This window comes from Etheostoma spectabile, chromosome 21 (genome assembly GCF_008692095.1).
Source record: "Etheostoma spectabile isolate EspeVRDwgs_2016 chromosome 21, UIUC_Espe_1.0, whole genome shotgun sequence".
NCBI lineage: Eukaryota > Metazoa > Chordata > Actinopteri > Perciformes > Percidae > Etheostoma > Etheostoma spectabile.
In genome coordinates this window covers 12,066,319-12,079,800 of record NC_045753.1, presented here as the reverse complement: position 1 = coordinate 12,079,800, position 13,482 = coordinate 12,066,319, and the positions used below count along the sequence as shown (strand labels likewise).

Sequence of the window (13,482 nt, the reverse complement as noted above, 5' to 3'; positions counted from 1 at the left end):
ACACACACACACACACACACACACACACACCCGGGTCCCTTGGGACCAGGCATTGTACCACTTTCATCCCCTGACACTTATTTAAGCCAAGATTCATATTTGAAGCCCAGTCGTCCTTCCTCCTCTTTGTCTCTTTGTTCCCTACGCTCCACTAAATCTGCTGCCCATTTAAATTTCCGATTTCTACATTTATTTTGTGTTTCTTTATGAATACACGGGTACTTTACATTTATATAGTATACAGAAGGTTGCATGATGCTTTTAAGAAAGATAATCTTGTCTGTAGACTTTTTTTGGAGGGGGTGTGGGTATTTATGAAAACAAGAACGTGTAACTATTCAGATAACTATAAAATTCACAGTTGTCTCACATTTTTGTAAACCAAATGATTGCCTAAATAATTGGCAGATTAATTGATTAAAGGAAATAATGATTAGTTGCAACCTTAACACCTTATGTCTCCTGCGTCTACCCCAATCATTCCACTCTTTAATCTGCAAATATCATGTCAATCATCATGTCCACAAAAGGTAATTAGTTGTGCAGCGGTGACATGGAAACAGGATAAAAACACAAAGGATATAAACCAGTCATAGACATTCAAAGAAATATTAATTGTGTGCAGAAATATAAAATCAGAAACAAATCAATAGAAATACATTGAGTGGGGGGTCTAAAAGTATTCATGTTGGCATTTCCTCAAAGTTTAGGCAAGAGATGGCTGAGTACTGCTGATTCTGCTGCAGATATTTACCACCACGGCTTTTTGTTTGACAGTGAGAGAAACGTATGAGCGATAAAAGAAAATGTGAGAGCTGACTCTCTAAAAGATCTACAATGAAATGTCAACATGAAAACCTCTCTCTCATTCTCTTCATTGCTACTGATTTTGTGTCGCCACTGACAGAAACCGAGATAAAGAAACTTTTTCATTTTCAAGATAAATTTTAAGTTTTAAAAAGCAAGGAAGACACGCAAAGCATGCACAACAGCCAAAGAAAACCAGATGCCACCACTGAATATCTGACGAGCACTCAGCAAAGATGATAAAACAGAAACTAGTAACCTAACAGAGGAGAGAGTGTAATGAATTATAGAATGACTCCATTACGGAGCAGAGGAGAAATGAAAGCTGGAGTAGAGAGAAGATAGAATAGACAGGTCGGTTGAAATCTGAAAGGAAAGCAAAGTGATGGAGGAGAGTTAGAGAAGGAGTGATGGGAAGAGGGGCAATGGAGAAGAAAAGGAAGGCAATCATATTTGATGCCACCCTCGCGGAACCAGATTCACTGTAACACCGCTGTAGAGGGGGTTGCTGGGCCAGAGGATTGGTGCAGAGCCTGCCAAGCATCGTGATTGGTGGTTGGGGGACGACAAGGGAGGTGGTTGGAGGGGTAAAACATAACAAATCCACAACATACTGCAAAAAAGAGGTAGGGGAGCGAGAGGAGGATGAAATCATATTAAAATGACGGGTAACGAGAAAGCATGCAGAGATAGATCGAGGCGAGCGATTGATGAAGTGGCAGAAAAAGAGGAGGAAATTGGAGAGTGGGCAGAGAGAGAATGACGAGAGGATGAGGATGCTGTTAGTTAGGCCTTTTATACCCCTTTCCTCTGGCTCCCTGCAGCTCTCTCTCTTCTCTCTAAAGTGAAAGATCGACACTTCTAACTGGGCCAGTCCATTCATTTACATGTACACATACCCACACACTTACATATCAGCAGATTAAACCCGTCTTCATTTCACTGAATGTCCTTTTCTACAGCCAGATTAGTGTTTAGCACAGTATATTGAATTATGGTTGACTGAAATGAGATGCCTCCTTGTTTGTATGTGTGCAGCTTTGTTGCTGTTGTACAGTACGTAGCAGAGTTTTGTTGTTTTGTTGCATTAACTAAAATTGCATTTTGTGTGTGGACAGGAATCTCTAATCTGTGTGTTTGTTGAAAGAAATATCAGGGCATTATGTTTCATGTGAGGGTGCCAGAATGTCAAGTGGTGTAAATATATAGTTTGAGCTGCGGTACAGTTTAGGGAAACACTGGCATAGCATATAAGAAGGGAGGAAACTGGTGGAGAGGAGTATTTGATGTTTCCCCTCTCGTGCGTGCGCTCAGCGGGTGAGGTGTTGATGCATGGACAGAGTCACGACGTAGACAGGATGTGAGTCTGTGTGTGTTTGTTCAAGAGAAAGAAAAAAAAAAAGTCATCTTGGCCGCTGTGTAGAGCTGTATATTTTCCCCATTTTGCTGTAAAATTATAATTGTATTAATTGTGCAACTGCGATTAACAATATAATTGTCTCTGTCAGTCAAATTTTATACATGTTTGTACACGTATTCTGCAAACAAATTAAAGTTTTGAATGACTTCCAGGATGAATCTTTTGGTTACATATCACTGTCGTGTGACGCAGATAATGTAATAACTCAAATACATAGCCATGAAGTAAACAACACATCTTTATTATCACAAAACATTTTTTTCTAACTGTCAATATGAACGTGTTTACGGTCAAGTGGCAACAACTAACAATTGAAATACTAATACAAATATGTAGTCCGACCAATAATTACTTATATAATTAAAATTTGACTCATCTAAACAAAATCAACAATTACCACCTTAGCTAATGTAAGTAATTAATTGCAGTTAAACAAAGAAACTGGATTATGTTAAATAATTGACAATTAGGCAAATATGTAATAATTGTTACATGCCTACCGCTGTGTTCAGGGTGTAGCAGACATTTTGAAGGCGAGCTGAAGAGATGACACCTGCCTGGTTTAGACGGACGGACAGACGGACAGACTTGTTTTGGACGCATGCTCTATAAAGGGAGCTGGACTTAAAAAACTACATTTCCCTTTGAAATAATGTGGAATAGAAGTATAAAGGAGCATAACATTAATACAGTCCTGTTAACTACAAAAATCTCATAATTGAAAAAAAAAAGAGCATGACAAGAGTTGCCCTGGTAGCTTAAAGGGTTGAGTGTGCACCCTATGTACTAAGGCTCAGTCTCCCAAAAATAATCTTAAAAACAAAACAAAAAACGACAAGCCATCACACACAAGTGACTTAGAGAGCAAGTATATTGCGGACAGACCACTGCTGGCTGATGGAAAACACATCACTAACTGTGCTCCGCCCGGGATTATTACTTTAAGTAAAGTATTTGAGGGAATGTGCTACTTTCCACCAATGCATTTCTGAGTATTTGTGACACATGGGTTTTTGTTGTGATTGTCTATGGGAAACAGTTTTTGTTACAACAAAATCCACTCACAGTTCAGTGCTGTTCCAGGGGCCTTGTGGTCTTCTGTGTTTCCCAAGGGGGTAAGCCAACCTCAACAAAGCGGAGCTCCTATGGCGCCATTTTGATGCTACCTAGCACTCACCCGCCGTTAGCATTCCATCGGCTGCCATTCATTTTGACGTCACTTTGACAGCGAATAATTTTACATCTGAAGCGTTTAAAGACTTTTTTTTTGTACATTGTTTATTTGTAAAGAAACACAACAATGTATAAAAGACTTTTATCTCACGTTATGGCTCCGTAGAAGCAGTTTTTTGTAAAATTAGGCTAACAATTGTGTCATAACCCCGCGACTTGCTATTGCAAAATAGAGGAATTACTGAACCGTACAGGATAAGCTGGCAGGCAGTTTTGACTTACATTAGCTGTTTAGGTATAATTACTAATGTTAACTAGCATTTTAGTTAGCAATAATTAGCCTCTGGCTATGTTATCTCCTAACATATACCTACGCTCTCCGTCTCTGCAAGAATCGGAATGACTGAGATTTCTCTAGGCATAGCTACCAGAAGACAACTTTCAGACAGGTTGCTTACTTTACAACTACGTCGCCAAGCTCAGTTTGAAGCTGCGCAGCAACGCTCAGCATCACCGGAAAAGTGCTTCTAATATCCTTCGATGGTCTCTGTTCATCAACGGGGTCGCATTGTCCATTTCTTTAACTGGCTATGGTACTTCCCCGCCTTTTCTCCAGTGCATGCTGGGATGGCGTGTATAGATAGGATGGATACATAGAAGCTGTATTGTGTCACTCTCCCAGTAGCTGGCTGACTGTACAGGATTGCAGTATGCTACTGTGTGACCCAGGTGAGCTAACGCTGCATTCTTGCTGAGAGGTTTTAAGGGTTTCTTGGTTTATTCATGTCCTGGCCCACTAACACGGTGCAGAGATGTGCAGCCGCTCAGGAATCATGGAGTCAAAATCACTGTCCTCATTTACACAATTCCCTCCCTACTCCCTCTCCTTATACACAGTTAGTCTTTCTTCCTCTTTATGAAGCTTTTAAGACAGCTTCTGACCCTACCCTTTGGTTACGACCAATGAATTCATTGATTCATTAATGAATTCATTCATTCATATCAAACCCCTCATCAAAGAACTACAGCTCTCAATTAAAAAGCACAAACACTATCTTCTAAAGTCAATTTTACTTTTTATTGACATTAAGCCTGCAAAAGTCTCAGGCTTATGGGAAGTGGTGTTCATTAAAGGCTGTGCAAAACAAATGTTAAATAAACCACGAATATTAGATTGTTCCTATCTAAATATGGTACATTTAAAGACCAACATAACCACAACATACATGCTGTTTTTTTCTTTTCTTTTTTTTCAAAAGTAGTATACTAAATGAGGTTATCCTACAGAACCCGGAGGTTTGGGTTTCCCTTCAGCGCCCTACAGGAGAAAAGAAGGCTACATACAGAACGTAAAGCACAGCGCAGTGTGGCCACGAGGCCCGAGAGTCTGCAGAGAGAGGAAACATCCATGCTGATGTTGGACATACAACTGAAGTGCTTTATTGATTTTCTGAGCAATTCCTTAATTGCCTTTGGACTAAGAGCTGTAAAGCTAAGGGCCACTGCTCATACAGTACTCCAGTGATTTGATTATTTCCTCATCTGGCTGTGTAACTGGGCCAGCAAGTGAAAAACAAATAGAGGATGAAATGTCTCAGAAGAGCATAAGAAAAGTTGTGGGTGCCTGAGTAGCTCACCTGGTAGAGCATGCGCCCATATGTAGCGGTCCCGGGTTCAACTCAGACCTGCAGCCTTTCTCTGCATGTCATTCCTCCTCTCTCTCCCCTTGTATGTCTCCATATGTCCTAAAAAATAAAGACCTATAATGGCCAAAAAAACAAATGTTTTTCTAAAAATGCTTACTTTTTAAAATATATAAATAAGTGAAGCTGTTAGTTAAAAAAAAATGTGAGTAAAATATTGAAAATTACAGAAAAAATGTGACAAGGTGACCAACTCTCCAAAACCAACAAATAATTGTATTTGTATTTTTTATAAGAATCCCCATTAGCTGACGCCTGGATGACAAGCTAGTCTTCAAGAGGTCCAACAACATTTAATCAGACAATATTAAAACATTTCATGACATTTACAGAAAAGAAAAGAAATACAAGAAAAGAAAGAAATACAACATCTGGTTACAGAGCTAAATAACAAAAAAGACAAAAAGATGAAATAAATAAATAAATAAAAGGAAATCAAAACAATAACAAACCAGGCAAATAGAGATGTATCTTGAAACCAAAGTTATGTATGACAATACATTACATGGCTATCATTAAGGTAGCTCACATAAACAAAGAAGAAAATTAAATTGTTTTAACCACACAATAAGATAAAAAAAGAAAGAAAAAGAAACCTCATGATTCATGATTTGAGTGAAGGTAAGATTTGACTTTGTGTTTAAAATGTATCTTTCCTGTGATAAAACCAATGGGATTACTTGGGATATTATTCCACAAAGAACTTGCTCTGGAAATGAAAGTTTTTTTCAGGTTATTGGATTTCGGTAAAGGTGCAATCCTCCGCCCACTGCTGGCTCCTCTTGTTAAATACCATAAGTGTGGATATCTGAACTGTAAGTTATGCCATCAAAAATGAATGATGGTGTCTGAGTGTGAATAAGTAATTGGCTAATAGCATTTTAACATTCAACGATTTAAGACACATTTTAACAATACTGGACCTAGAATTGCCCATCAGAACACGTCTGACTGCTTTGTTTTGTGCTACTTGAAATATAAAAGGTATAATCATGAAAAAAATAAGTACACAGGGTACATTATGATATCTTGAAATACAGTAAATTCAAAAATTTAACAAAAGAAAACTTTTCTTCTAGCGCCAGCATCAGTTCAAAATGGCCATTTGTCCAGTACTTTGTCTTATGACCACTACCTGCTGAACTAATAACATTCCCATCAGCTGTACTTCTTGTTAGCAATGATCTAATGTTAGCACACATAATTAGGAATAAACATGGTGAACATAACAGCTGTGTTAACATTTAGTTAAAAAACACTGCTATGCCCCAGCATGGCCTCACAGAGCTGGTAGCACAGCTGTGGACGGTTAAGGGCGTTTTACAGTAGCGGGTCGGCTCAAGCCGTTCATTCACTATAAAAGAACTCATCTTAACCCAGTTGGTTTACAAGAGAGACTTACAGTCATTCTGAGAGTCCACGTTCAGGCTTCCTGTTTCCGCTTTGTTGCGCGCCGCTGAAAAAAATATAGTACACGCACTCAAAATCCTGGCGCGCCAGCGAGATGTATGTTAGTGGTGGGCGATACTGTATGTTAGTGGTGGGCGATACCTTTTGTGTAGGGGAATTATTAGTTATTAGGCACTGTAGAATGAATACAGCGAGGCGCTGCTCCTCTGCGCGTTGTGTCAGTGAGTCACGTGACGACACAACAACGAATCACAGCAGAGGAGCAGGATTGGGAGGAGGAGCAATGTGGGCCAAGATGTGAAAGTGGCGTTTGCTCAGGAAGGTGGAAGACACAAGCAAAGTATAGTGAACGTAGAGGAGAGATATCTAAATTAAAATATCGATTCAATTACAGTTGTATCGATCAAATACCAATACCAGCGTTGGCATCGATACTATCGATATTTAGATCGATCCGCCCACCCCTAATGTATGTAGTTTTGACGTCACATTGGCGCGCGCACGCTTGGATGCGTCGACTGTAAACGGCTTGTAGTCTTGTTAAACTCTCAAACATTGATATCATTCAGATTATCACTTTTCCTGTTTGTTTATTAATGTTTGTGCCACTTCTCAGTTCAAATTTCGCAAGTGAAAACAGGGCTCTGTGTGTGTGCATGTATTGGCAGTTTGGTTGTTCACATGCCGCACCACACATCCAGCTGCACACCCCTGTTGGTGCACTGTGTGCTGCCCAGATGTTAATTTATTCATGACCAGCGCTCTCTCTGTCACATAAGATTAACCAAGCAGTGCTACAGTAGCTGTCCTTCTTTATTACTTGTTTTCTGTTATAGTTTGGACCTCATTGTGTTTGTCTTGTTACAGGGGAGTTAGTCTTTGACAACCAGATGAACAGTATGAACCCATACAGCTGAGTGTGTGTGTGTGTGTGTGTGTGTGTGTGTGTGTGTGTGTGTGTGTGTGTGTGTGTGTGTGTGTGTGTGTGCTGAGAAGCTGACAGGAGGATTGATGTCTGTCTTTCAGTGTTTATGTCCGATCCCCTGTTTCCCCTCTGGGCTGGCATAGTGTGTCTACCTTAACAGTCAACACACATCCACACACACACACACCCACACATAGATGTGCACACGGCCTTACATCAGCACAGTGCCTGTGATCCAGCAGCAGCAGCAGCAGCAGCAGCAGCAGTGTCATCTGCTGTTATCCAATCAGCCGAGAGCACAGCACATCTGCCAGCCAATTGCAGGGAGACCTGAGGGACAGATCCTGCAGCTGAGAACTAGTTGAAGGGAGGGTTTTTGATGCACTAATCTGATGTCTGGAGTTTCAACATCTTAAAAAAAAAACACTAAACATATTTGATTTGGGATTAAATTCATATTTAAAAAGTTTTTGATTCTGCTCACATTCAACATGTGACATTGAAAAGTAGAGAAGCAGAACAGCAGAAAAGAGGAGCTGAAGAGTTTGTACGCTGTGTTTTTATCCTCCTCATGTGCTGCTGTGAGAGTAGTGAGACTGCAGTAGCCAAGCAGCCAATCAGATTGCAGAACCAGTCAGAGACAAAACTACAACACACACACACACACACACACACACACACACACACACACACACACACACACACACACACACACACATATATTCTATAGGCTATTGAACATTGGGTTTTGTGTACTAATCTTTACAACAAACTGGGACATTGTTAACATGTAGGGACAGTCGTCACTACACTGCTGCAGCCAGTGCAGTACTACGAACTGACCACTAGGGACTGGTAGAGTACCTGAGAATTAATGATCAGTAACCAGGGAGGGGTGAGGCTGAAGTCTGCACATGGTTTCATAATAGCTGAATATCAACTATTGGCTTTAGACTTGAGACTTGTTATCATTTCACAACAGAGCCGCAAAGATTTGTCAAATGATAGACAAGAAATAAGCAATGATTTTGATAACTGACTAATTGTTTCATTCATTTTTGTCAAACTTGCTTCCATTATTTGCTGTTTTTCATTTTCAAATTTGACAGGAACTTGAATATCTCAACGTTAGGAAGCTTTGCTTGTTTTGCAAGCCGGGATGTCTCTCCCTTTCTCATGGGTGAGCAAAGCAGAGAAAGGGGAGGTAACCTTTCCCCTCATGACCTCATAAGAAGCAAGATTCCAGATCGGCCCATCTTAGCTCTCATTTTCTCAAAGACAGAGCAGGACACCCAGGGCTCGATTAACACCTACCGCCATATCCAGCAACTTAGGGACCAAAGGCAGGCTGGGGGAACTCATATTAATGTTAAAAAACTTCATGACGTGACGTTTTCATGGGACCTTCAAAATGCTTAATCCTGCAGTTTCCGTGCAAACCCTCCAATCTACCTCCTTTTAAAGTCCAGGGCTTTGACCAGATCGCTTTAATACTAAGTAGTAATTCTGCACTCTGAGCTAACAGGGAGGGTTCCACTTTGATATATTGAACATTTCATACAGAATATTATTGTGATTTGTACAGTTTAAGCCACAAAACAACTTTTCACGCTCGCTTCATGATCCCCTGCATGCTCACAGGTCTCATGATGGAAAAACAAATCAAAACAGCAATTATTCAAAACATACAGTTAAATATTGTTGTTTATATTTTCAACACTAACGTGATGATTGATAATCTCCCATTTTGTTTCTCTGTAACTCACATTGAAGATTATTTTCTAAACAATTGGTTTCTACAAACCTTTTATTTGAAATGTTAAATGTCTGTACACAAGCAGTAATGCAGCCCCCTAATTTTATACATATTACATGTTTATTTAAATCAGGAACTATCCAAAGAATCTGACCAAATGCACAATTTCAGTACAGACATGTTATTAATGTTTAATACACAACACTAATGACTGAAATAGTTGCATAGATAAATAGAAAAATTGTCATTGGCAATAGCAACATCTGTATCCAGAAGGCCCAGATGTGGCATCCCTTCACATACGTACTGTGTACATACTGTAGGTCAATCCAAAATCTCTTTGAGTATTGATTTAACACCAGAGGGGTCTTTTCCCTCCGTCACCGTTCAGTTAACCCAGCGCGGCGCTGCAAATTTAGGAGGTTCAGTTGCCATGGCAACCGCTCCCTCCCTCCTTCACAGATCATAATAAAACATCAAAGAAGGATCATTACACTGGTGTCTGCATGTCTGTGTGTAACCTGCAGTGACAGAAGAGACACATTCCTCTGCTTTTCTTGTACAGCTGATACAATTCATTGTTTAGTCTGCTTCTATTTGCACATTTTCAAATAGTTTTGCTGGTTGTGATGCGTCAGTTAAACAAGACTGAGCGCAGTGACTCTTGACATCGCTGACGTTGACCCAGTTCCATTTATTATGAAGCAGCCGACGGTCTGATCTTCATCATCATGTTTTTTATGGAGTAATGGAGCCCTTTGAAAGAGTTCCAGCATACGCCTGCTTTCACGGGGGTGAAGGTGTAGACCCGGTTTGGGTCCACTGCCTTCCTGGCGCAGTTTGAGTCTAGGGCTGGAGGATATAGCCAAAATCTTCAATCCCCATATATACACTGTAGGTCATTTCATATCTTGATAACAATAAACTGTATATTACAATATTGCATGTTTTCTGGTAATTTAATAACTAAATTGTCTATATGAAATACCCACATGGTAAAGTCTATTTTTTTTTATTCTCCTGTGTGATATAAATACTAGACCAATGAAAAGTACAGAGTAGTCTTTCATTTTGTTAAAAACGTGAGTGAAAAATGAACATAACATGCAAGAAACAGAACGTAAAGCATTGTCCAAATAACGTAAATATTGCTATAAAGCAGTTTGGTTAAATATATTCAATAGACATTGATAGACATTAATAGACATTTTGATATTGTTTTGACGACAGTATATCGTCATATCGCCCAGCTTATACATTGAACCATTAGCATCTTAATCCTTGTCAGTGGTGGTGAATTTCGTATTGTAAAGGAAAAAAAACAAAAACAGTTAATAATAGTTACGGATTAGGCCTAATAAAGCAACAGAAAAGTGAGTATGTGTTAAAACATGGCGATAACTTGCTAAATGGGAAAACCTTCAGAAGATAAGGTCCCGCCTACTGCTCCCTTGTTGAAACTTCAGCATATCCCTCCGTCTCTGGACCACCAGAGAGGAAGACCTTATGACCCTCAAAGTCTTCCATGTCCACCTTCAGCTCATAGTAGTTCTTGGCTTGTCTCCAAGCCAGAAAGATAATACTGCTTTAATTGAATAAAACATGTATATCCTTTCTGGCTGAGTTCCAAACTTTAAACATAGACCCAAATACTGTCAGAATACCTTTTTGGTTGAGTAGGTAGAATTTGAGTCCGGTCTTTTAATGGCTCTCGATCCAAATTGACTAATTTGTGGATGCGGTTTGGGAGTGGTGCAGTGCTGTTTGTTCCTTCATCCTCACCGTCCACTTTCCTGCAGAGTTGTTGATGCCGTCGTTGCTCATGTCACAGTGAGCCTTCCCAGGAGAGGTGGGGGCCGGCTGGGTAGATGGTGTCCACTCGGCCCAGGCCCGAGGGCTCTGTAGACGTCACCACAGTCTGTGGACAGAGGGGACAGATACGCTGCACTGCTAGCAACATACACAACATCCTAAACTGTATCACTGTCGCCTTAAGTTTTCATGTAAAGACAGATAAGCCTGTGTTTATCTACTTTAAATAGCATTTGTTTGAATGTTCTTAATGTGAGCATCACAGTACTGAAAGGTGGTTCTGCAGCTGAGTTGATGAGTATTATCCTTCCTTTGGCCAACAGCAGCAGTGAGTATTATTATGTATCCTTTCCTACGAGCAAGGCTGACAGACATTAAGTGATTAAAGGGGGTTGGATCAGTGGCAAGCTCAAGTAGACTTTAACAGGACTAGTGACTGTTACCGGGATTGACCCTGTAATCTGCTGCAGTCAGGATTTAGGCTCTGGTATCTCTGTATCTGATAGTCCAGTGTTCATATTGGGCTATCAGGTGTTGAATACATCTGGCCTTTTCCTGTTTTTCTGGTAAAAGGCTATAGGGCTTTTTCTTCCAGGCAATAGGGCTAGCTGCAAAGATAGTAAAGAAGTGAGATGTCTCACTCTGTAGCTAAAACAGACACCTAAACACACATGTTAAAAAGAGGATCTGCAGCAATGTGCAGTACAACAAAAATATGGTGTTTTTTGAAAATTAATGTTTTTGGAATTTTCTCTGTTCTTTGGTTATTTATGACACAACAGATAATTGTATCAATTTGAGCCTAAATCAATTACTTAAATGAAACTAGAGAAGTTTAGAGGGGGAATGTCTCTTTGGTGGAACTGCTGGACAATATACTGCATATGTAAAGCATATCTAAAGCTGTCAGATAAATGTAGTGAAGTAAACATATTAAGTACCTCACACTAGGAACTAACTCTCATTTTTTAATTCTGCTTTTAACAAGTGGCTATGGCTTTAATTGTCCTCTGATCCCGCGTTGTTCCTGTGAGAGTTGGTTTGAGATTAACGCCAGGAACTCTCCTGTCTCACCCCCTGCCTCCACTACTCCCACCCCCACCCCACCCCACCCCACCCCTTCTCCTCCTCCATACTCTGGACTTTCTCACTGCAAGACAGGTATTTTTAGCTGTGACATAATGCCCCTCTCTCTCTCTCTCTCTCTCTCTCTCTCTCTCTCTCTCTCTCTCTCTCCTCGTCATCTCTCTCATCGTTCCATCACACTCTTCCTCTCCTTTGTCGTCGTCCCTCTCCCGGTGTCTTTCTTTCTCACCATCACTCTCATCACCTGTCACTTCCACTCACACTCTCAACACACACCACACACACAACACACACACACACAACACACACACACACACACACACACACACAGACCATCCCTCCCTCTCTCTCCCTCTCCTCTCTTGCCCCCATCCCTCTCTCCCTAGCTTCCAGGCTATAGGGCTAGCTGCAACAGTAATTGAGTGCTCAGGTTTCACTCTTTCAGCAGCAGGCTGAGAAACATGGCAGTGGAGGAGGCAGCAGACTATTTGGCAGAAGTAAGTCTTTACTGTCTGTACTTTACTGTCAATTCATCGAGCCTTCTGACTGTAAACACACTACTCTCTCCTGTTACGTTGCATTAATGCTAACAGGATTTGGGGAATTTACAAGCAGTAGGATTTAGTGATGTTGTGTGGTGGTTACTGGTCCAGACGGATTTTTCGGAGGAGGTGGGATGTTATAGGTTGGAGGGGTTGTTGATGGGACAGGTCGCAGTGGCAACTGTGCTGCACCACTCTGCTGCAGTGTGCGTGGATATCTGTGTGTGTATGTATGGATGTGTGTGTGTGTGTGTGTATACAGTTTATGCCTGTGGGTCTGTTTGCTTTTTTCAACTGTCATTGTAACTTTTTTATAAATTCCTGCTGATTTTGTGTCTATGTGTGTGTGGACACAGTTTCATGTTGCACAGTGATGTGAATGGACGCACCTGACCTTGGATGAGTCAGTGGCGCATGCTCTGTGTTTGTGTTTGTGTTTGTGGAAAAGAGGGAGAAAAGGGATTGAAGAAAAGGAGAACGATTGATGCTTATAATTTTCTCATTTACTCCAATCCACTTAGTGAGGTAGAAAGAAAGCCCTTCACAAGCCTCTGTAATCAGAAAAGGTCTCGTGGTGTTATGTGATATACAGTATGCAGTATATGCCAGCTCATCATTGGTTTACTGCAGGACCCAAACAGCATTTTAATGAGACTCTGATATTAGCTGGATTTGTTTTTGTGGAATTTTGAAACATTTGTCTGACACGCTAATTAAACCAAGTAGTTTAAAGAATACTGTTTTCCTTTCAGTAAAATGGTGATTCTGTTAAATATAACCAATACAAAAAGCTAGCTGGTAATATGAATGATTACCAGTGTCTTGTCCTTCAGCGCCATTGCTTGGGG

General features: G+C 40.5%; 1 protein-coding gene and 1 long non-coding RNA gene across 46 annotated transcripts in view; one reads left to right on the top strand and one right to left on the bottom strand.

Annotated features, from left to right (window-relative positions):
• LOC116670975 (uncharacterized) overlaps positions 1-6,611 on the bottom strand; it is a 22,183-nt gene extending 15,572 nt beyond the window's left edge. The window contains exons 1-2 of the long non-coding RNA XR_004327160.1: positions 6,525-6,611; positions 4,333-4,337 (exon numbers count right to left, since the gene is read on the bottom strand). This is a non-coding gene — a long non-coding RNA (uncharacterized LOC116670975). The remainder of the gene's footprint in view (positions 1-4,332; positions 4,338-6,524) is intronic.
• The window catches only part of LOC116670945 (ankyrin-3), a 152,702-nt gene that overhangs the window by 46,971 nt on the left and 92,249 nt on the right, over positions 1-13,482 (top strand). Inside the window, exon 1 of one of the 45 annotated variants that reach the window (XM_032501674.1) lies at positions 12,369-12,589. The exons of the other annotated variants lie outside the window; for them this stretch is intronic. Coding sequence (XP_032357565.1) covers positions 12,554-12,589 — 36 coding nt within the window. The 5' untranslated portion in view covers positions 12,369-12,553. Of the gene's footprint in view, positions 1-12,368; positions 12,590-13,482 lie in introns of those variants that run through there. 45 annotated transcript variants of the gene reach the window in all.